At 41.0% G+C, this 15,964-nt stretch overlaps 1 protein-coding gene across 1 annotated transcript in view; it reads left to right on the top strand.

The window, feature by feature from the left end:
- Nucleotides 1-13,734, top strand: part of LOC124776164 (phospholipid-transporting ATPase ABCA3) — a 544,268-nt gene extending 530,534 nt beyond the window's left edge. Inside the window, exon 28 of the mRNA XM_047251005.1 lies at nucleotides 13,605-13,734. Coding sequence (XP_047106961.1) covers nucleotides 13,605-13,670 — 66 coding nt within the window. The 3' untranslated portion in view covers nucleotides 13,671-13,734. The remainder of the gene's footprint in view (nucleotides 1-13,604) is intronic.
- Nucleotides 13,735-15,964: the final 2,230 nt, after the last annotated feature.

Below are 15,964 nucleotides of genomic sequence, written 5' to 3'. Positions count from 1 at the left end.
ACATAGGTACTAAGTCACCACCAAGACCAGGGGACTGTTAAAGCTGGTGGAGACTCTGTAATTAGTATGGGGCATGTGCAGTTGAAGTGACATGGGACCCCTGGTACATCTAGATATGACTCCGACAGGTGACATGTACATAAGCATTCTGTCTGATCACCTGAATCCATTCATGTCCATTTTGCTGTTTTAGTTTTATTTCTAGACCATGCTCTCGTAGACATATTGGAGAATCAGGTTTATCTTCTGAAGAAGGCTCAATTACTTGGGATGAAACCTAGGCAAAGGTTGGTTTCATTACTGCAATGGAGGCTGATAGTATCTTGTATATTAGATTATCAAGATTGTTGACTGGACTGCAATGTTGAAAGTACTAAAATATCAGGAATCATGTAAAACATAAAGTCTATGACAGTGCTGTGGCTGGAAAAAGATCCTGCAAGAACAGGACCAGTGATGACTGAAGAGAATCATTCAACATGTCAGAAGTGGAATCCTTCTGTAAATTGCTGCAAATTTCAATGCTGGGCCATCAACAAGTGTCTGCATGTGAACCATTCAATGGAACATCATCGACATGGGCTTTTGGAGCTGAAGGCTGACTCATGTACTGCTGATGACTGCGCAACACAAAGCTCTATGCCTCGCCTGGGCCCGTCAACAGCGTCATTGGACTGTTGATGACTGGAAACCTGTTGCCTGGTCGATGAGTCTCGTTTGAAGTTGTATCGAGCAGATGCATGTGTACAGGTATGGAGACAACCTCATGAATCCATGGACCCTGCATATCAGCAGGGGACTGTTAAAGCTGGTGGAGACACTGTAATGGTATGGGGCATGTGCAGTTGAAGTGGCATGGGACCCCTGGTACATCTAGATACGACTCTGACAGGTGACATGCATGTAAGCATTCTGTCTGATCAACTGTATCTAGTCATGTCCATTGTGCATTCTGACAGACTCAATTACAGCAGGACAATGCTACACCCAACATGTCCAGAATTGCTACAGAGTGGCTCCAAGAACGCTCTTCTGAGTTTAAACACTTCTGATGGCCACCAAACTCCCCAAACATGAGCATTATTGAGCATATATGGGATGATTTGCAACGTACTGTTCAGAAGAGATCTCCACCCCCTTGTGATCTTACAGATTTATGGACAGCCAAGCTGGATTCATGGTGTCAATTCTTTCTAGCACTGCTTCAGACTTTAGTCGAGTCCATGCTAGGTCATGTTGCAGCAGTTTTGCGTGCTCGTGGGGGCCCAACATGATATTAGCCAGGTGTACCAGTTTCTTTGGTTCTTCAGTGTATTATATCAGCAGTCTCTGAAAGGAATCTAATTGGTATACTTTGTGGACTGGAGGATGTGTTAGTCTGTTGGGCAATTTTGCAATAACCGTGCTGAGAGGCAGCCCAACAGCTAACACAAAGAGTATGAATCAGCATGAAATTTACATAATGAGAGATAATTACTACATGCAGTACTGGAATTAAAGCATGAATTCTTGTTGAAACTAAATTGGTGCCATGAACAGTCTTCCTTGCTGCATAAGAAAAATACAATGCAAAGTACAAATACTGAAGGCACAAAAATGAATAATGTATCTAGGATTTCTCTTACTCTATCGATGTAGATTTTTAGAATGTCTGTTTTTGCAGCAAACTTGGTGCTTAACAAAACGTCAATTGTTCGATTGTTACACATATATATGTTCAATAGAAGTCATTTCTAGGTTATGCTGATATCATTAGTTTACCTTTAATCTTCTGTGGTTTCGGATCACACAGTTCACCCACTAAATCTTGATGATTAGCATATACATATTTTAAAATGTCTTGCAGTATGGAAGAAATTACTGCCTCTTCTTATGATTGCAGGCAAAAGTCATGCTTGTGAACAAATATTGGCATAATAAATAAAAATATTCTTGCAGGTATAATAACTTTTAATATGTACGAGGGCAGTTCAATAAGTAATGCAACACATTTTTTTTTTCTGAAACAGGGGTTGTTTTATTCAGCATTAAATACACCAGGTTATTCCCCAATCTTTTAGCTACACAACACTATTTTTCAACGTAATCTCCATTCAATGCTACGGCCTTACACCACCTTGAATTGAGGGCCTGTATGCCTGCACGGTACCATTCCACTGGTCGATGTCGGAGCCAACGTCATACTGCATCAATAACTTCTTCATCATCTGCGTAGTGCCTCCCACATATGGAAATCTGACGGTGCAAGATCGGGGCTGTAGGGTGCATGAGGAAGAACAGTCCACTGAAGTTTTGTGAGCTCCTCTCAGGTGAGAAGACTTGTGTGAGGTCTTGCGTTGTCATGAAGAAGGAGAAGTTCGTTCAGATTTTTGTGCCTACGAACACACTGAAGTCATTTCTTCAATTTCTGAAGAGTAGCACAATACACTTCAGAGTTGATCGTTTGACCATGGGGAAGGACATCGAACAGAATAACCCCTTCAGCGTCCCAGAAGACTGTAACCATGACTTTGCCGGCTGAGGGTATGGCTTTAAACTTTTTCTTGGTAGGGGAGTGGGTGTGGCGCCACTCCATTGATTGCTGTTTTGTTTCAGGTTCGAAGTGATGAACCCATGTTTCATTGCCTGTAACAATCTTTGACAAGAAATTGTCACCCTCAGCCACATGACGAGCAAGCAATTCCGCACAGATGGTTCTTCTTTGCTCTTTATGGTGTTCGGTTAGACAACGAGGGACCCAGCGGGAACAAACCTTTGAATATCCCAACTGGTGAACAATTGTGACAGCACTACCAACAGAGATGTCAAGTTGAGCACTGAGTTGTTTGATGGTGATCCGTCGATCATCTCGAACGAGTGTGTTCGCACGCTCCGCCATTGCAGGAGTCACAGCTGTGCACGGCCGGCCCGCACGCGGGAGATCAGACAGTCTTGCTTGACCTTGCGGCGATGATGACACACGCTTTGCCCAACGACTCACCGTGCTTTTGTCCACTGCCAGATCACCGTAGACATTCTGCAAGCGCCTATGAATATCTGAGATGCCCTGGTTTTCTGCCAAAAGAAACTCGATCACTGCCCGTTGTTTGCAACGCACATCCGTTACAGACGCCATTTTAACAGCTCCGTACAGCCCTGCCACCCGTCAGAAGTCAATGAAACTATACGAGACGAAGTGGGAATGTTTGAAAATATTCCACAAGAAATTTCTGGTTTTTTCAACCAAAATTGGCCGAGAAAAAAAATGTGTTGCATTACTTATTGAACTGCCCTCGTATATTTTCTAGCACTTTTATACACATATAGCATTTACTGCACAAATTTTTGACACACAGGTAAAAATTACATGTCCTTTTTGTGTAAGATCTAAAGCATGAGTACTCCCAAGTGAAACTGAAACAAAAGTTGTTAAAAAAATTGAATATTCTCCAGACATTGCTCTTCTATTAATAATAAATTTGTACATTCCCACAGAAGACAGGAAAGATAGTCTTTTAGAGTTATCTTTATAATTCTAAAAGCCTATTTTTGCCATCTTTGCACAATGTACGAATTTATTATTACTAATGAGGAAAAGAAAACATTCTTATAAATTAATAATGAGAGAAAAGGAAAAAAAAGATATGATATTGGGAGCTAGTTGTTTAGGTATTACACAATTGCCCCTCACTTTACACTGACATTGTATGGTGGTGTAAAGTGTTAGGCAGTATCATATGATTAATTGATTGCTAGCTATTACCAATGTGTGGGGAGTCAAAGCAATTCATTTCTCAGTCTTTTAGATAGACTTATGTCATGTTAAGTGGAGATGTCAGCTTTACCTTATTAACTAACACATATATACATTATAAAAAAGGGGTACAAATATTGAATAATGTGCGTATTTAAGAATGCTTGATTTAGTCAAGTCTCCTTCATTATTGTGCCCATGCGTGGCAAGTAGTTGACAGCCTGGCACTGGGACTTTAATGGTTGTGTCCTCGTCGAATACTTTTAACTTATGCACGTCCATTTCAAGCAAAATCATCATGTGTTGCACCATAGTTTCCTCCATAAATATTTGTTCATTTCTTGGAAATGGTGCATGTGCTTGTGGTAATTCCAATGCTGTGTTTTCGAAATATATTTGCATAAATAACAGATCTGTAAGTTCCTGTTCTTCCTTTTGCTCTGCTATTTCTTAGTTTACGTCTGATTCTGGCACTTGTTCATTATAGTGAGTGTTTCCAAATAATACAGTAGGAAATACAAATTGAACTGTCACATCAGACTCCTTCTGCTTGACCTTCTTGTCTGACGTTTTTATTAAATAGACAGAAAATACCTGTTCGTTTACAATGAAGTAGCACTTACCACTTCCTATGGCCATTTGCATCTTATAAACCCTTATAAGCCCTATACATGTCCATCCCAATCAAACAATATACTATTAATTTGTCACTGATGAGGAAATTACATTTGACAGTAAAGTGTCTTATTTTTGATGGAATAAGTGCTTGTAACTTCACTACTTTTAATTTGTTTCCAGTGGCTATCTGTATTCTTCAGTTGTGCACTGGGAATGTGGGAATTTTACCTCTTTTCTTTAACTCTTGAAAAAAATTCGGTTGACATTAAGTTAGTCGTTGCACCTGTGTCTAGAACTAAGTGTACTTCCATGTCAAATATTGTTGTCTTTATAAATGCCTGTACCTATTCTTCATACAAGTTTTCCTGAACTTCCTCCTCATGTTGGTGTAACGCATTTTTCATGTCACCTTGTTCATCATATCTCACAAAATGTGTTTGTAAGTGTATTGCACCACTGACACAGTTTCAGAGAACTGCTCATTGTGTGCTGTGTTACGCCAATTCGTGTCATTGGCTCTGCAAATTTGTGTTGGTAGTTGCGAAATTGTAGTTCACACTATTATTTTGTCTGTGGGAGTTGCCGGCAGAACATCCGTATACGCACAGTGAAGGATAGCATTATTCTGTGGCGGCACGCACAATGGGCAGATTGTTTATTCTTTGATTATATATAATAGTTCTGTTGTTATTGATTCAATGTTAATATGAGCTTTTTGTTGCAATAAAAAAATAAATATTATAGCCTAACTACTTCGTGAGTCTTTCTGAAGATTGTAATAAGTAGTACGTGGCTAAAGTGGTGACCCCGCATAAAGAATTTCATTGTAGACGAACAAATGCAGCCCAGTTCAATTTCGTCTACCAGGGAGATCGGTGAGTCCGCGCGGCACACAGAGTGTTACAGATCAGCGCGACGTTTTGTTAAAGAACATTGAGGAATTACGACGCGACTTTGAAGAACAAGAAAATGCTGTGTTGAATTTTTCTGCACCATCAAGTAACGGCCTTTCGACAAAGAACAGTAGCAAGATGAAATTATGCCCACCGCAGTTCATACCTGATAAACCTGAACTGTGGCTTGCAATGCTTGATCTGACTTCCCAGCATCATGGCATTGTAAACAAAGAGACAAAATTTATGATCGCCGTTAGTGCGCTTGACAATAAAACAGCAACAGATATAATACTTCAGCCGACCGCCACGCAAAAGTATACGCGTTTTAAGCAGTTACTCATTGAGCGACTACGTCGGCCGATGGAACAATGTATTCAGCAAGTATTGCACGGTGAAAAGAGAGGAGATAAGTCACCTTCGAAATTTTGGCGGCACCTGCATGTTTAGTCAACGACACTGAGTTGCCAGATATGACACTACAACATGTATGGCGTGTGCAGTTGCCAGAGGCAGTTAGAATGGCTGTGGCGCTCTCAGACGCACAAGATATCTCATCGTCGATCTCATTAGCCGACAAGGTCTACACCTCGTTAGACGCAGCACATATGTCGACGGTGATGTTCAGACACAACAGTACAGACTCACAGGAAACAGCAGCGATACAACAATGCCAACAGCCGGACATTTCTCAACAACTGGATGACCTACGAAAACAAGTTGACGGACTGAAGCAGCAGATATCGACATTGCTCAGGGGCAAGACAGGCACAAACAAGAAGAGCAAGGAAGATGACATTGTGTCTGAGGAGCGTATCTGCTGGTACCATCGACGATTCGGAAGCGAGGCGACGTGCTGCACATCACCCTGCAATCACCCAAATGGCGACAGCGTTAGGCACCGCCGGTTGCGAGTTCGAGCACCAGTGCCTACTGTTACGAGGTGAGATTGACGAGGGGCAGCTATGGGTGAATAACCTTTCTTCTTTACCTTCACTGTCCCATCGGCTGTTTGTTACAGACGTTAAGTCCGGCCATGCTTATCTAGTTGACTCAGGTTCAGACGTTAGTGTGTTGCCTGTTAGAAACTGTGATGTGAAGCTCCCTCCATCTCAGTCGAAACTCACAGCAGCAAACCAGACGTCGATAGCGACTTATGGAAAACGTCAGATAGAGGTAGACCTCAGGTTCCATGAAAGTTTACCATGGACTTTCGTAATTGCCAATGTGTCAGACGCAATATTGGGTGCAGATTTCTTGTTTCATTATGCACTTGAGGTATCTATTAGCTCAGTGAGCATTCGATGCGAGACACAGTGCATTAGAGGCACCCTAGGACAAAGCCCTATTTCCACGTCTGATTGCAGACAAGTAGCAAACTGTGAGTACATGTCTGGTGGGCAGACAATAAAGCACAATACGGTCCCTCACATCAGGACTACACCCAGTCAACCAGTGTCTCAACACCCACGCCGGTTAGCTCTGGATTGTTTTGCTGCAGTGAAGGCAGAGTTCGAAGAATTATTACGCTCGGGAATCGTCCGTAGGTCCAACAGTCTGTGGTCATCGCCACTTCACCTCGTAAAGGAGAAAGATGGGACTTGGAGACCATGCGGAGATTACAGGGCACTAAGTAGTCGTACCATCCCCGATCATTATCTGATACCCCATATCAGAGATTTTACACATGCACTTGCAGGCGCGACCATTTTTAGTGTCATTGATTGCAAAAAAACGTATCACCAGATACCGTCCGCACCTGCTGATATACCGAAGAGGCTGTCACAATACCATTCAGTTTATTCGAATACCTCCGTATGCTTTTCGGGTTAAAAAATGCAGCACAAACTTGGCAGCGTTTCATTGACAAAGTCCTCAAAGGTTTACCATATTACTTCGCGTACCTTGACGACATCTTGGTTTTTTCGTTGTCTGAATAATTGCAGGAACTACATCTAAGGACTGTTTACCAATGTATTGAGGCATATGGCATTTCGGTCAATGAATCAAAGTGTTTACTTCGACGATATCAGGTGCCATTCTTGGGCTACTCAGTGACAACAGCTAGTATCAGCCCACTGCAAGACAAACTCGACCTTATCAAAGAGATGACTCACCCCATCGACCATCGCCAACTACGCTGGTTTCTTGGAGCAGTTAACTTCTACAGACAACATCTGCCTAATGTGGCGGCCATTCAAGCACCTTTGACATCAGCACTAGTCGGCAAGGATGCAGTGGGCAAACAACCTTTCAGTGGACATCAGAGATGCAGATGGCATTCGACAAGATCAAAACCTGTCTACGTCAGGCAATAATGTTGGCACATCCGGTTCCTCAAGCTCGACTGGCGATTGTTGTGGATGCGAGCCAGCAGGCAATAGGTGCAGCTCTACACCAGAAGGTGGGAAACAATTGGCAGCCCCTAGGTTTCTTCTCCCGCAAGCTTACATCATCACAAGTAAAATGGAGTGCCTATGATAGGGAGCTACTGGCAATTTATGAAGCCATCAGACATTTCTGACCGCAAGTTGAAGGCGAACCATTCACTGTTTTCACAGACCACAAGCCAATTACCTTCGCCTTCAGTAAGAAGAAGGATGGTTGCTCACCACGACAATTTAGACAACTCAAGTTTATCGCCCAATTTACAACAGACCTGCAGCACATAAAAGGAGCTGAGAACGCCGTGGCAGATTTCCTGTCTAGATTGGAAACAATCTCTCAGACTATTGACTACAAGGAAATAGCTGCAGCACAGGAAATAGACCAGCAACTTGCTAAATTCTCTCGTGATAGTACGTCCAGGTTACGCTTGCAACAAATACAACCTATGGGTGAACACTTCCGAGTTTGGTGTGACATATCGCAAGGAAAACCGAGACCATTCGTACCTGAGAGATTGTGACAACAATTATTTGATAGCATCCATGGACTGGCTCATCCGGGAATAAATGCCATCATCAAACTAATGACAGACAGATTTGTGTGGCCCAGTATAAATAGAGACTGCCGTAATTGTGCAAAAAGGTGCCTGGACTGTCAGAGGGCCAAGGTGGGATGACACATGCACAAAGCGGTAGTAAACTTCCCACTTACCACACAATGTTTCACACATTTGCACCTGGACATCATGGGACCACTTTTTCCGTCAGAAGGATACCATTATCTCCTCACTGTGATGGACCGCTTCACCAGATGGGCAGAGGCGATTCCGTTATCGGATAGTTCAGCAGAAACAGTGGCACGCGTATGTCTTTCATCTTGGATCACACGTTTCGGCTGCCCTTTACATGTCACCACAGACCAGGGGCTTCAGTATGAATCGATGTTGTTCTCAGAATTGGCCAACCTCTGCAGGTTCCAACATCATCGCACCACAGCTTACCACCCAGCAAGCAATGGGACGGTGGAACACTGGCATAGAACATTAAAACCTGCATTAATGTGCCACGCACAATCTTGGTTGTCAGCGTTACCAGTAGTTTTTTTGGGCCTACGCACAGCATTGAAAATGGATTTAGGGGCATCCACCGCAGAATTGGTTTATGGTGAACCCTTACGACTGCCTGCAGAATTCTTCACCGATAAAGAAGGGGCACGACAGACTGAATTGCAATTTACATTGCAAATGGTACGTGAGCATATGGCCAGACTTCGTCCATCTCCTGTCTCGAGACATGGAGCGGTAAATATGTTCGTGCACAAAGATCTACGCTCCTGTACACATGCGATGCTATGGACGGACGCTGTCAAGTCACTGCTGCAGCCTCCTCACTCTGCAGAACACAGAGGTCAGGTACCAAGCGCCACCTTCCACACCACTGGACCAGGGTGACACCATCTCACCACCACAAGAGGAAGTGGTACCGTCACTACCAGCAACGGAAGCTGAAGAAGTTCAACCAATGCCTTCAGTACACACAAGAGCTGGGCGTCGGGTGAAATATAAATACCCCCACATTCCCGGAGCTCCGCTCTATTGGAGGGGGGCTGTGTGGGAGTCGCCAGCAGAACATTTCTATTACCATATCCATTCCCGTTTTGTTTGCACTGTTGTGTAATAACATTATTATTTACAGGTTGGTTCCCAAAGACAGGTTGAGGTGTTTGTTTATCTGCTGCTTTATGTTGCCATGGTGCCTCTTCACAAATCAGGTCAATGGAATACAAAACCGAAAAAAGTGTCATGTACTGGTGTGGTTACTAATTTTTCCCATATGTGTGACAGAAGTCAGCTCTTTAATATCTTCAATACATCCACTTGTGATATGGGATTGGTCCAATGTCTGGTCTTATTTAAATACTTTACGAAATAATCCTGCAAGCTTCCATGCTTGCTGTTAAATGGAGCCGGGTTACAGACTTCACGCCTTAATCTCTCTTGAATGGCTTCTGACCAGTACTTATCTAAGAAAGCACATTCAAATTCCTTGTAACTGTGACAACATTATGCCATTTCACTGGTCAACAAAAGAACCTCACCTTGGGTGTAACCAACAATAAATCTTATCTTTTGAGCCTCTGTTCAGTTACATGGAAATAAGTTGTAGAATGCACTGCTAAAAACTACCAGATTCATCCACTTCCCATCTGTCGAATACGTGGGAAACTTCTTATGTCTCAGCAACCCTTCATCAGTGAAGATGAGTGTTAAACATATGGCATTATCTGACATTGGTATGTTGTTACAAGTGTGGGGAACACCATATGGTGGTAATTGGGCATGTGACAAGATGTGGATAACTATTACACCTATCCATCATGGGCACAGGTAGTTGAATATTAGCAACCTGACCTACTTCATTAGATGGTTCAATTTCCCTTTTCTACATGGCCTCTTCTACCACATCTACATATACTTTGCATTCAGATATTACCTTCTGTGCTAATGTACTACTTTGATCTAAGATACCTGCATCTGCTCTTTTGGTTATATCATCTAAATTTTTCCTTATCTGAGCTCTTTTTCTCTTGGCACTCTAATTCTGAGCTTTCTACTCTTACTGTTAGCGCCTCTATTACCAATGGTAAACATTCATAGTCCTTGTGTAGCTTGTTGACATTAGTGGTCGCTCTCTTTATAGTATTACACATTTGGTTTTGATTTGCTCTTACACTATTATTCGTGTCCATGATTTTCTTTAATTCACTTTCTACATGTTCTTGATTGTCACTAACTGAACCTACCTTTTCATTCAAAACATCAATACTTTGTTTAATATCAGAAATAACCTCCTGTCTTAATTGCTTTTTCATTTTTTTAAAATTTTCGGGTATATCTGTGTGTAGAGTTTCTGTTGGATCATTGAATTTTTGTGTGAGACTGTTTTGGAAATCTTGCAACACCTGTTTTTGTTCTGTTTTGAAATCTGAAAAACCTTGTGACAAATTGTTACATCTTGTGTTCAAGTTACTAAGCTGTTGTGTAACTAGTGAATTTCACGTTCATATCATGGAATTTAGTGTTCATAGTTGTCAGTAAATGCCGTAACAGTGCATTTGTGTTACTATTATCATTGCTATCAACTGTACTTTACACATTAATATTTGGATTACTGATAATCGGTGTCTGTCCTATGTTGTCAGAATACACTGCTGTTTCACGTTCCTCTGTTTCGTTCAGCAGTGATAAATTGCTTACGGAAATGTGTGAAACGGTATCATCGATAGTCATCATTGTATCATCATAGTTTGTCTGTGTATTTGTGCTGTTATTTGTTACATCTGTGATATCTATTTCTGATCTATGTCGGCTTTCTGCTAGCTGCGCACTCGTGCAAATCACTGCATCTTGGCCGATTGCACCTTCTGTATTACGATCAACAATGTATAATTTTTGGTCAGCCATTTTATCACGCTAGCAATTACCAAAAAATTAATGAAATTTTTATGTAAATAAATCTTGCACCTGAAACCTGAAACCTCCTATGAAATCATGTTTCAATAAATTCCTGTCAATTTATCGAAAAGTATTACGACACAAATGATTTAAATTTTCATAATAATTTACACTATACTGATGACTCGAAGTTTGGTATGATTTTTGAACCCTTTTGATCAATAAATTTTCTACTAGGGAAATGGTGAGGAAAAAGGAAAGAAAGCTAACTATGACAAGAGAGGCGCTACTAAATGTAATCATGCAAGCTATTGTGCAAATTTTGGAATAACCGTGCCGGGAGGTAGCCCAACAGCTAACACAAAGAGTATGAATCAACATGAAATTTATGTAATGAGAGATAATTACTACTTGCAGTACCAGAAGTAAAGCATGAATTCTTGTTGAAACAAAATTGGTGCCATAAACAGTCTTCCTCACAGCGTAGGAAAAATACAGTCAACGTACAGACACTGAAGGCGCAAAAATTAATAATGTAACTAGGATAATTTCTCTTACTCTCTCAATGTAGATTTTTGGAATGTCTGATTTTGCAGCAAACTTGGTGCTTGACGAAAAGTCAGTTGTTCAATTATTACACGTATATATATTTAATAGAAGTCACTATTAGGTAGGTTATGCTGATATCATTAATTTACCTTTAATCTTCTGTGGTTGCTGATCATACAGTCCATCCACTAAATCTTGATGATTAGCACATATATATTTTAAGATGTCTTGCAGTATGGAAGAAATTACTGCCTCTTCTTATGACTGCAAGCAAAAGTCACGTTGTGAACAAATATTGGTGTGATAAATAAAAATATTCTTGCAGTTACAATAACTTTTAATATGTATATTTGCTTGCATTTTTATACACACATAACATTACTACATACATTGTTGATGCACAAGTAAAAATTACACATCCTTTTTGTGTGAGATCTAAAACATAAGTACTCCCAAGCAAAACTGAAACAAAAGTTGTCAAAAAAAATATAATGTTCTCTGGACATTGCTCTCTGTTACAAAGATAATTCTAAAAGACTGAAGTCTTCTTCGAACTGTTCAGCAACTGAGTCTTCCCACCCAATGTTAGAGAGTGAAACGGTAGAGAAATACTGTGAAAGTGGTTCAATGATCCCTCTGCCAGGCACTGAAGTGTGAATTGCGGAGTATTCATGTAGATGTAGATATGAATCTTCCTAGCAGATTAAACCTATGTGCCAGACCGGGACTTTGTGGGCAAGTGCTCCACCGAGTTACCCAATCGTAATCTCAAGCCATCCTCACAACTTTACTTCCACCAGTGACTTATCTTTTAATCTGCTGGGAAACTTGATACCAGTGCACACTCCATTGGAGAGTAAGAATTCACTCTGAAAGCAATCCCCCTGGCTGAGGCAAAGCCATATCTCCACAGCACCCATGCTAGTCCCACAAGTCGCACAGAAGAACTTCTATGAAGTTTGGAAGGTAGGATATGAGGTACTGGCAGAAGTAAAAGTGTGAGGACAGGTTGTGAATTATGCTTGGGTAGCTCAGTTGACAGAGCACTTACCCACGAAAGGCAAAGTTCCCTGCTTCAAGTCCTGGCGAGAAAGTTTCAGATCCTTTATAGTACAATTACACGATTGCATAACTCACTAGAAGCAGTTACCTAGAAGTATGTGTATGGAGTAACTTAAAGTGGAACGACCACATAAAACTAATCACAGGATGCCAGACTTAGATTCAGTGGAAGAATCCTCAGGAAATATAGTCTGTCAACAAAACAGTTAGCTTAAAAACCCCTGTTCAACCAATATTCGCATATTGCTGATTAGTATGGGACGTGTAACAGACAGGATTGGTAGAGAAGATCCAAAGTAGACCAGCATGTTTTCTTACAGGTTCATTTAGTAAGCACAAAAGCATCGTGGAGGCGATAAAACAACTCCAGTGGAAGATACTGCAAGAGAGGCGGGCGTTTTGCATCACGGTGTTGTTTACTATTGAAGTTCCGAGATTGTACACTCCTAGTGGAGTGGACAAGTATATTGCATTTTTGTATGTATATACTGCAAAATGACCATGAAGATGAAATCTGAGAGGTTCGAGCCCACACAGAGGCTTGCTGGCAATTGTTCTTCCCACAGACTACTCACAACTGGAAGAAGTGACAGTGGTACATAAACTTCCCTCTGCCATATACCGTAAGGTGGCTTGTGGAGTATAGGTACAGATGTGGATCTAATTTTGGCATCTCTTTTATTGTAAGTGATGCACACACTGTTCTGGCACCTGCATATTTTTTATGTTCTTTCAGGAAGTTCCAGTCAGGAGCACGAGAGTTTTATCTCATTGTGTACCATAAAAAATTCATTATTGTACTTTCTACCAAATTTCTGGCTTGTGTGTCGGGCTTTCAAATCTGTATTTTACTGTAATTAATGTGCGACATTTGTGCAGAATTAACATTGAGTTTTGTTTTCTGCAGGTATTTTTGTCTTTTGCACGACATCAGAAAGAAGCTGCTGATGCGATATCAGAAAGAAGCTGCTGATGGGCAAAGATAACGATGGAAGGCCAGATGAATTGCACTGCAGACTAGTGTCCTTACGCACCAGTATTTGCCCCATTCGGTGAACATCCACCAGTGGGTGGTTACTGTATAAAGTGTAACTGTGGTAATTAAAAAATGTCTCCAGGACTCTCAAGTGCTATTTGAAACTGTGTCTCCAGTGGCAGTGAAGTTTGGAACTTTACTTTTGACCATTCGTGTTCTGTATTGTATCCAGTGTTAACATTGAGCCTTCTTTCTTATCACTATGGTGGTGACAGTTTGAGATCTGAAGCAGATGCACTCAATACGAAGAGCCGATTAGTCTTGCATTTTGAATTAAATAAATGTTAAACAACATTCTGAAGTCAATTTAAGGCTAAGCAGCTTACGTGAAATGACGACTGTAATGCACATTATCTATTACGAGCAGTCTTGTACTTTTAATGTCTTAAATTATGTAGAAAATCATGTTTTCAATTTTGTAATCATTTTGTTTAAAAATAAATAAAGTAATGTTTTTAGTTAGTTCAGTTACCGTGTTACATGATTTTTGTAACTAATACTGCGAACAGCACTGAAAAAAGAATAAGAAAGCAAGCAGCATTATATATTTACCACTGAAATGATGAGCTGAATAACACACACACACACACACACACACACACACACACACACACAGAGAGAGAGAGAGAGAGAGAGAGAGAGAGAGATTATTTTTATTGTATATTTTTGTTATCTTATATTCATGATTACTTGTGAAACATGGAGAAATGTACTTGTTCTAAAGCAGCCCCTAGACAGTCAGTCGCGGCACTCCTGCAGAAATTTAAATGGGAGGCTCTCGACCACCCTCCATACAGTCCAGACCTCTCTCCCTGTGATTACACCATTTTTGGCCCCCTTAAAAAAGCTCTGAGGGGCAAATGATTCACCTCGGATGATGATGTCCACCCGTACGTGTGGAACTGGTTAACATCACAGCCCTGGAAATTTTATGAGACAGCCATTCAGTCCCTTGTGTCACAGTGTGACAAGTGTCTCAACAGCCAGGGTCAATACTTCTAACATACAGGTACTGGTTTCTGTAATTATACCTCTGGTTTGTTTATTTTTGAGTGCCCCTTATAGACATTACCAACATCAGCAAAATTGTGCCGAGTTCCAAAACTTATTGATCTGCTATAACACTTGATATTCCTTCACTCAGCTTATCAGATGTATTTATTTTCATGTATAATGTAATACATTACAATTTTCTCAGTAAACCCTTTTTTTAATTCCCCCAACTGCCCTTCAGTTTGATTTACCATAGACTCGGTGGTGGTAGCAATTCTATGAGCACTGACACCTGCCAGCCTCTCCAGATTGTTCACTTAGTGATCTAACACAGCTGTTTGACTATCTATTTGCTGAGCAGTTGAAATTACTCTTGTAAATTTTTGATTGTCAGCACACAACTCAGAACCATATTAGTTTTCTAGAAGCCCCTATCTAGCATCTTTTGCTGTATTTTCACACCAAGAACCTGGGTGTCTACACAGTATAGAAACTCACAGTTATGAGCCTGAAGGGCTTTGGTGAAAAATATCTAACTGTTTCCAATTAAATTTTGAAGTTAACTTTGAGCCTAATTTTTCACTTTGTGCTTCTAAAGTCCCCATGAAATCAAAGCGTAATTTAGCATTTTGTGTCTCTAACCTAGTCTGTAGAGAATCTAATTTAGCCTCTTGCTCCACTGGTGCTGTGATTAAAGTAATAAGTTGCATTTCAGTCAGTGCCATAAACTGAACCAACAAAGATTGCATATTGTCAGTGACAACATCTGGTTGCAAGTGATACTCGCCTTTCGTTGACCGGTATCTGCTGCAGATGTATCAAGGGCAGGGCGTTAAATCCCTTGATGCCACCATGCCGTATTATAATGGTACCAGTAGCACCCGTGTTGGTGTTGAAGTTCTCTCTCTCTCTGTCTCTCTCTCTCTCTCTCTCTCTCTCTCTCTCCCTCTCTCAGGGCCGGGTAGGCAGAAACAACTGGGATACAGCCGCCACCTTCCGACTGAGTCTTGGGACAGAGGGAAAAGTTAATCTTCTGTCACTGTCACAGAATCAGTCAAGTTTGTTTCCTCACTAATAATTGTAATAAAGTTATACCTCCTTAGGTGTGTGGCAGAATGGGTAACCTACTCTGGTCCACAATGGACTAAGGCCCAGAGACCATTTCTCTGTGATTTTATGGACTCTAACACAGTAAAACAATGTGCCTACTCTGATAAAATATTTTTTTTTTTTTGGGG

This window comes from Schistocerca piceifrons, chromosome 2 (genome assembly GCF_021461385.2).
Source record: "Schistocerca piceifrons isolate TAMUIC-IGC-003096 chromosome 2, iqSchPice1.1, whole genome shotgun sequence".
NCBI lineage: Eukaryota > Metazoa > Arthropoda > Insecta > Orthoptera > Acrididae > Schistocerca > Schistocerca piceifrons.
Note: the sequence above shows the minus strand (reverse complement) of the source record. Positions and strands in the feature narration are given on the sequence as shown.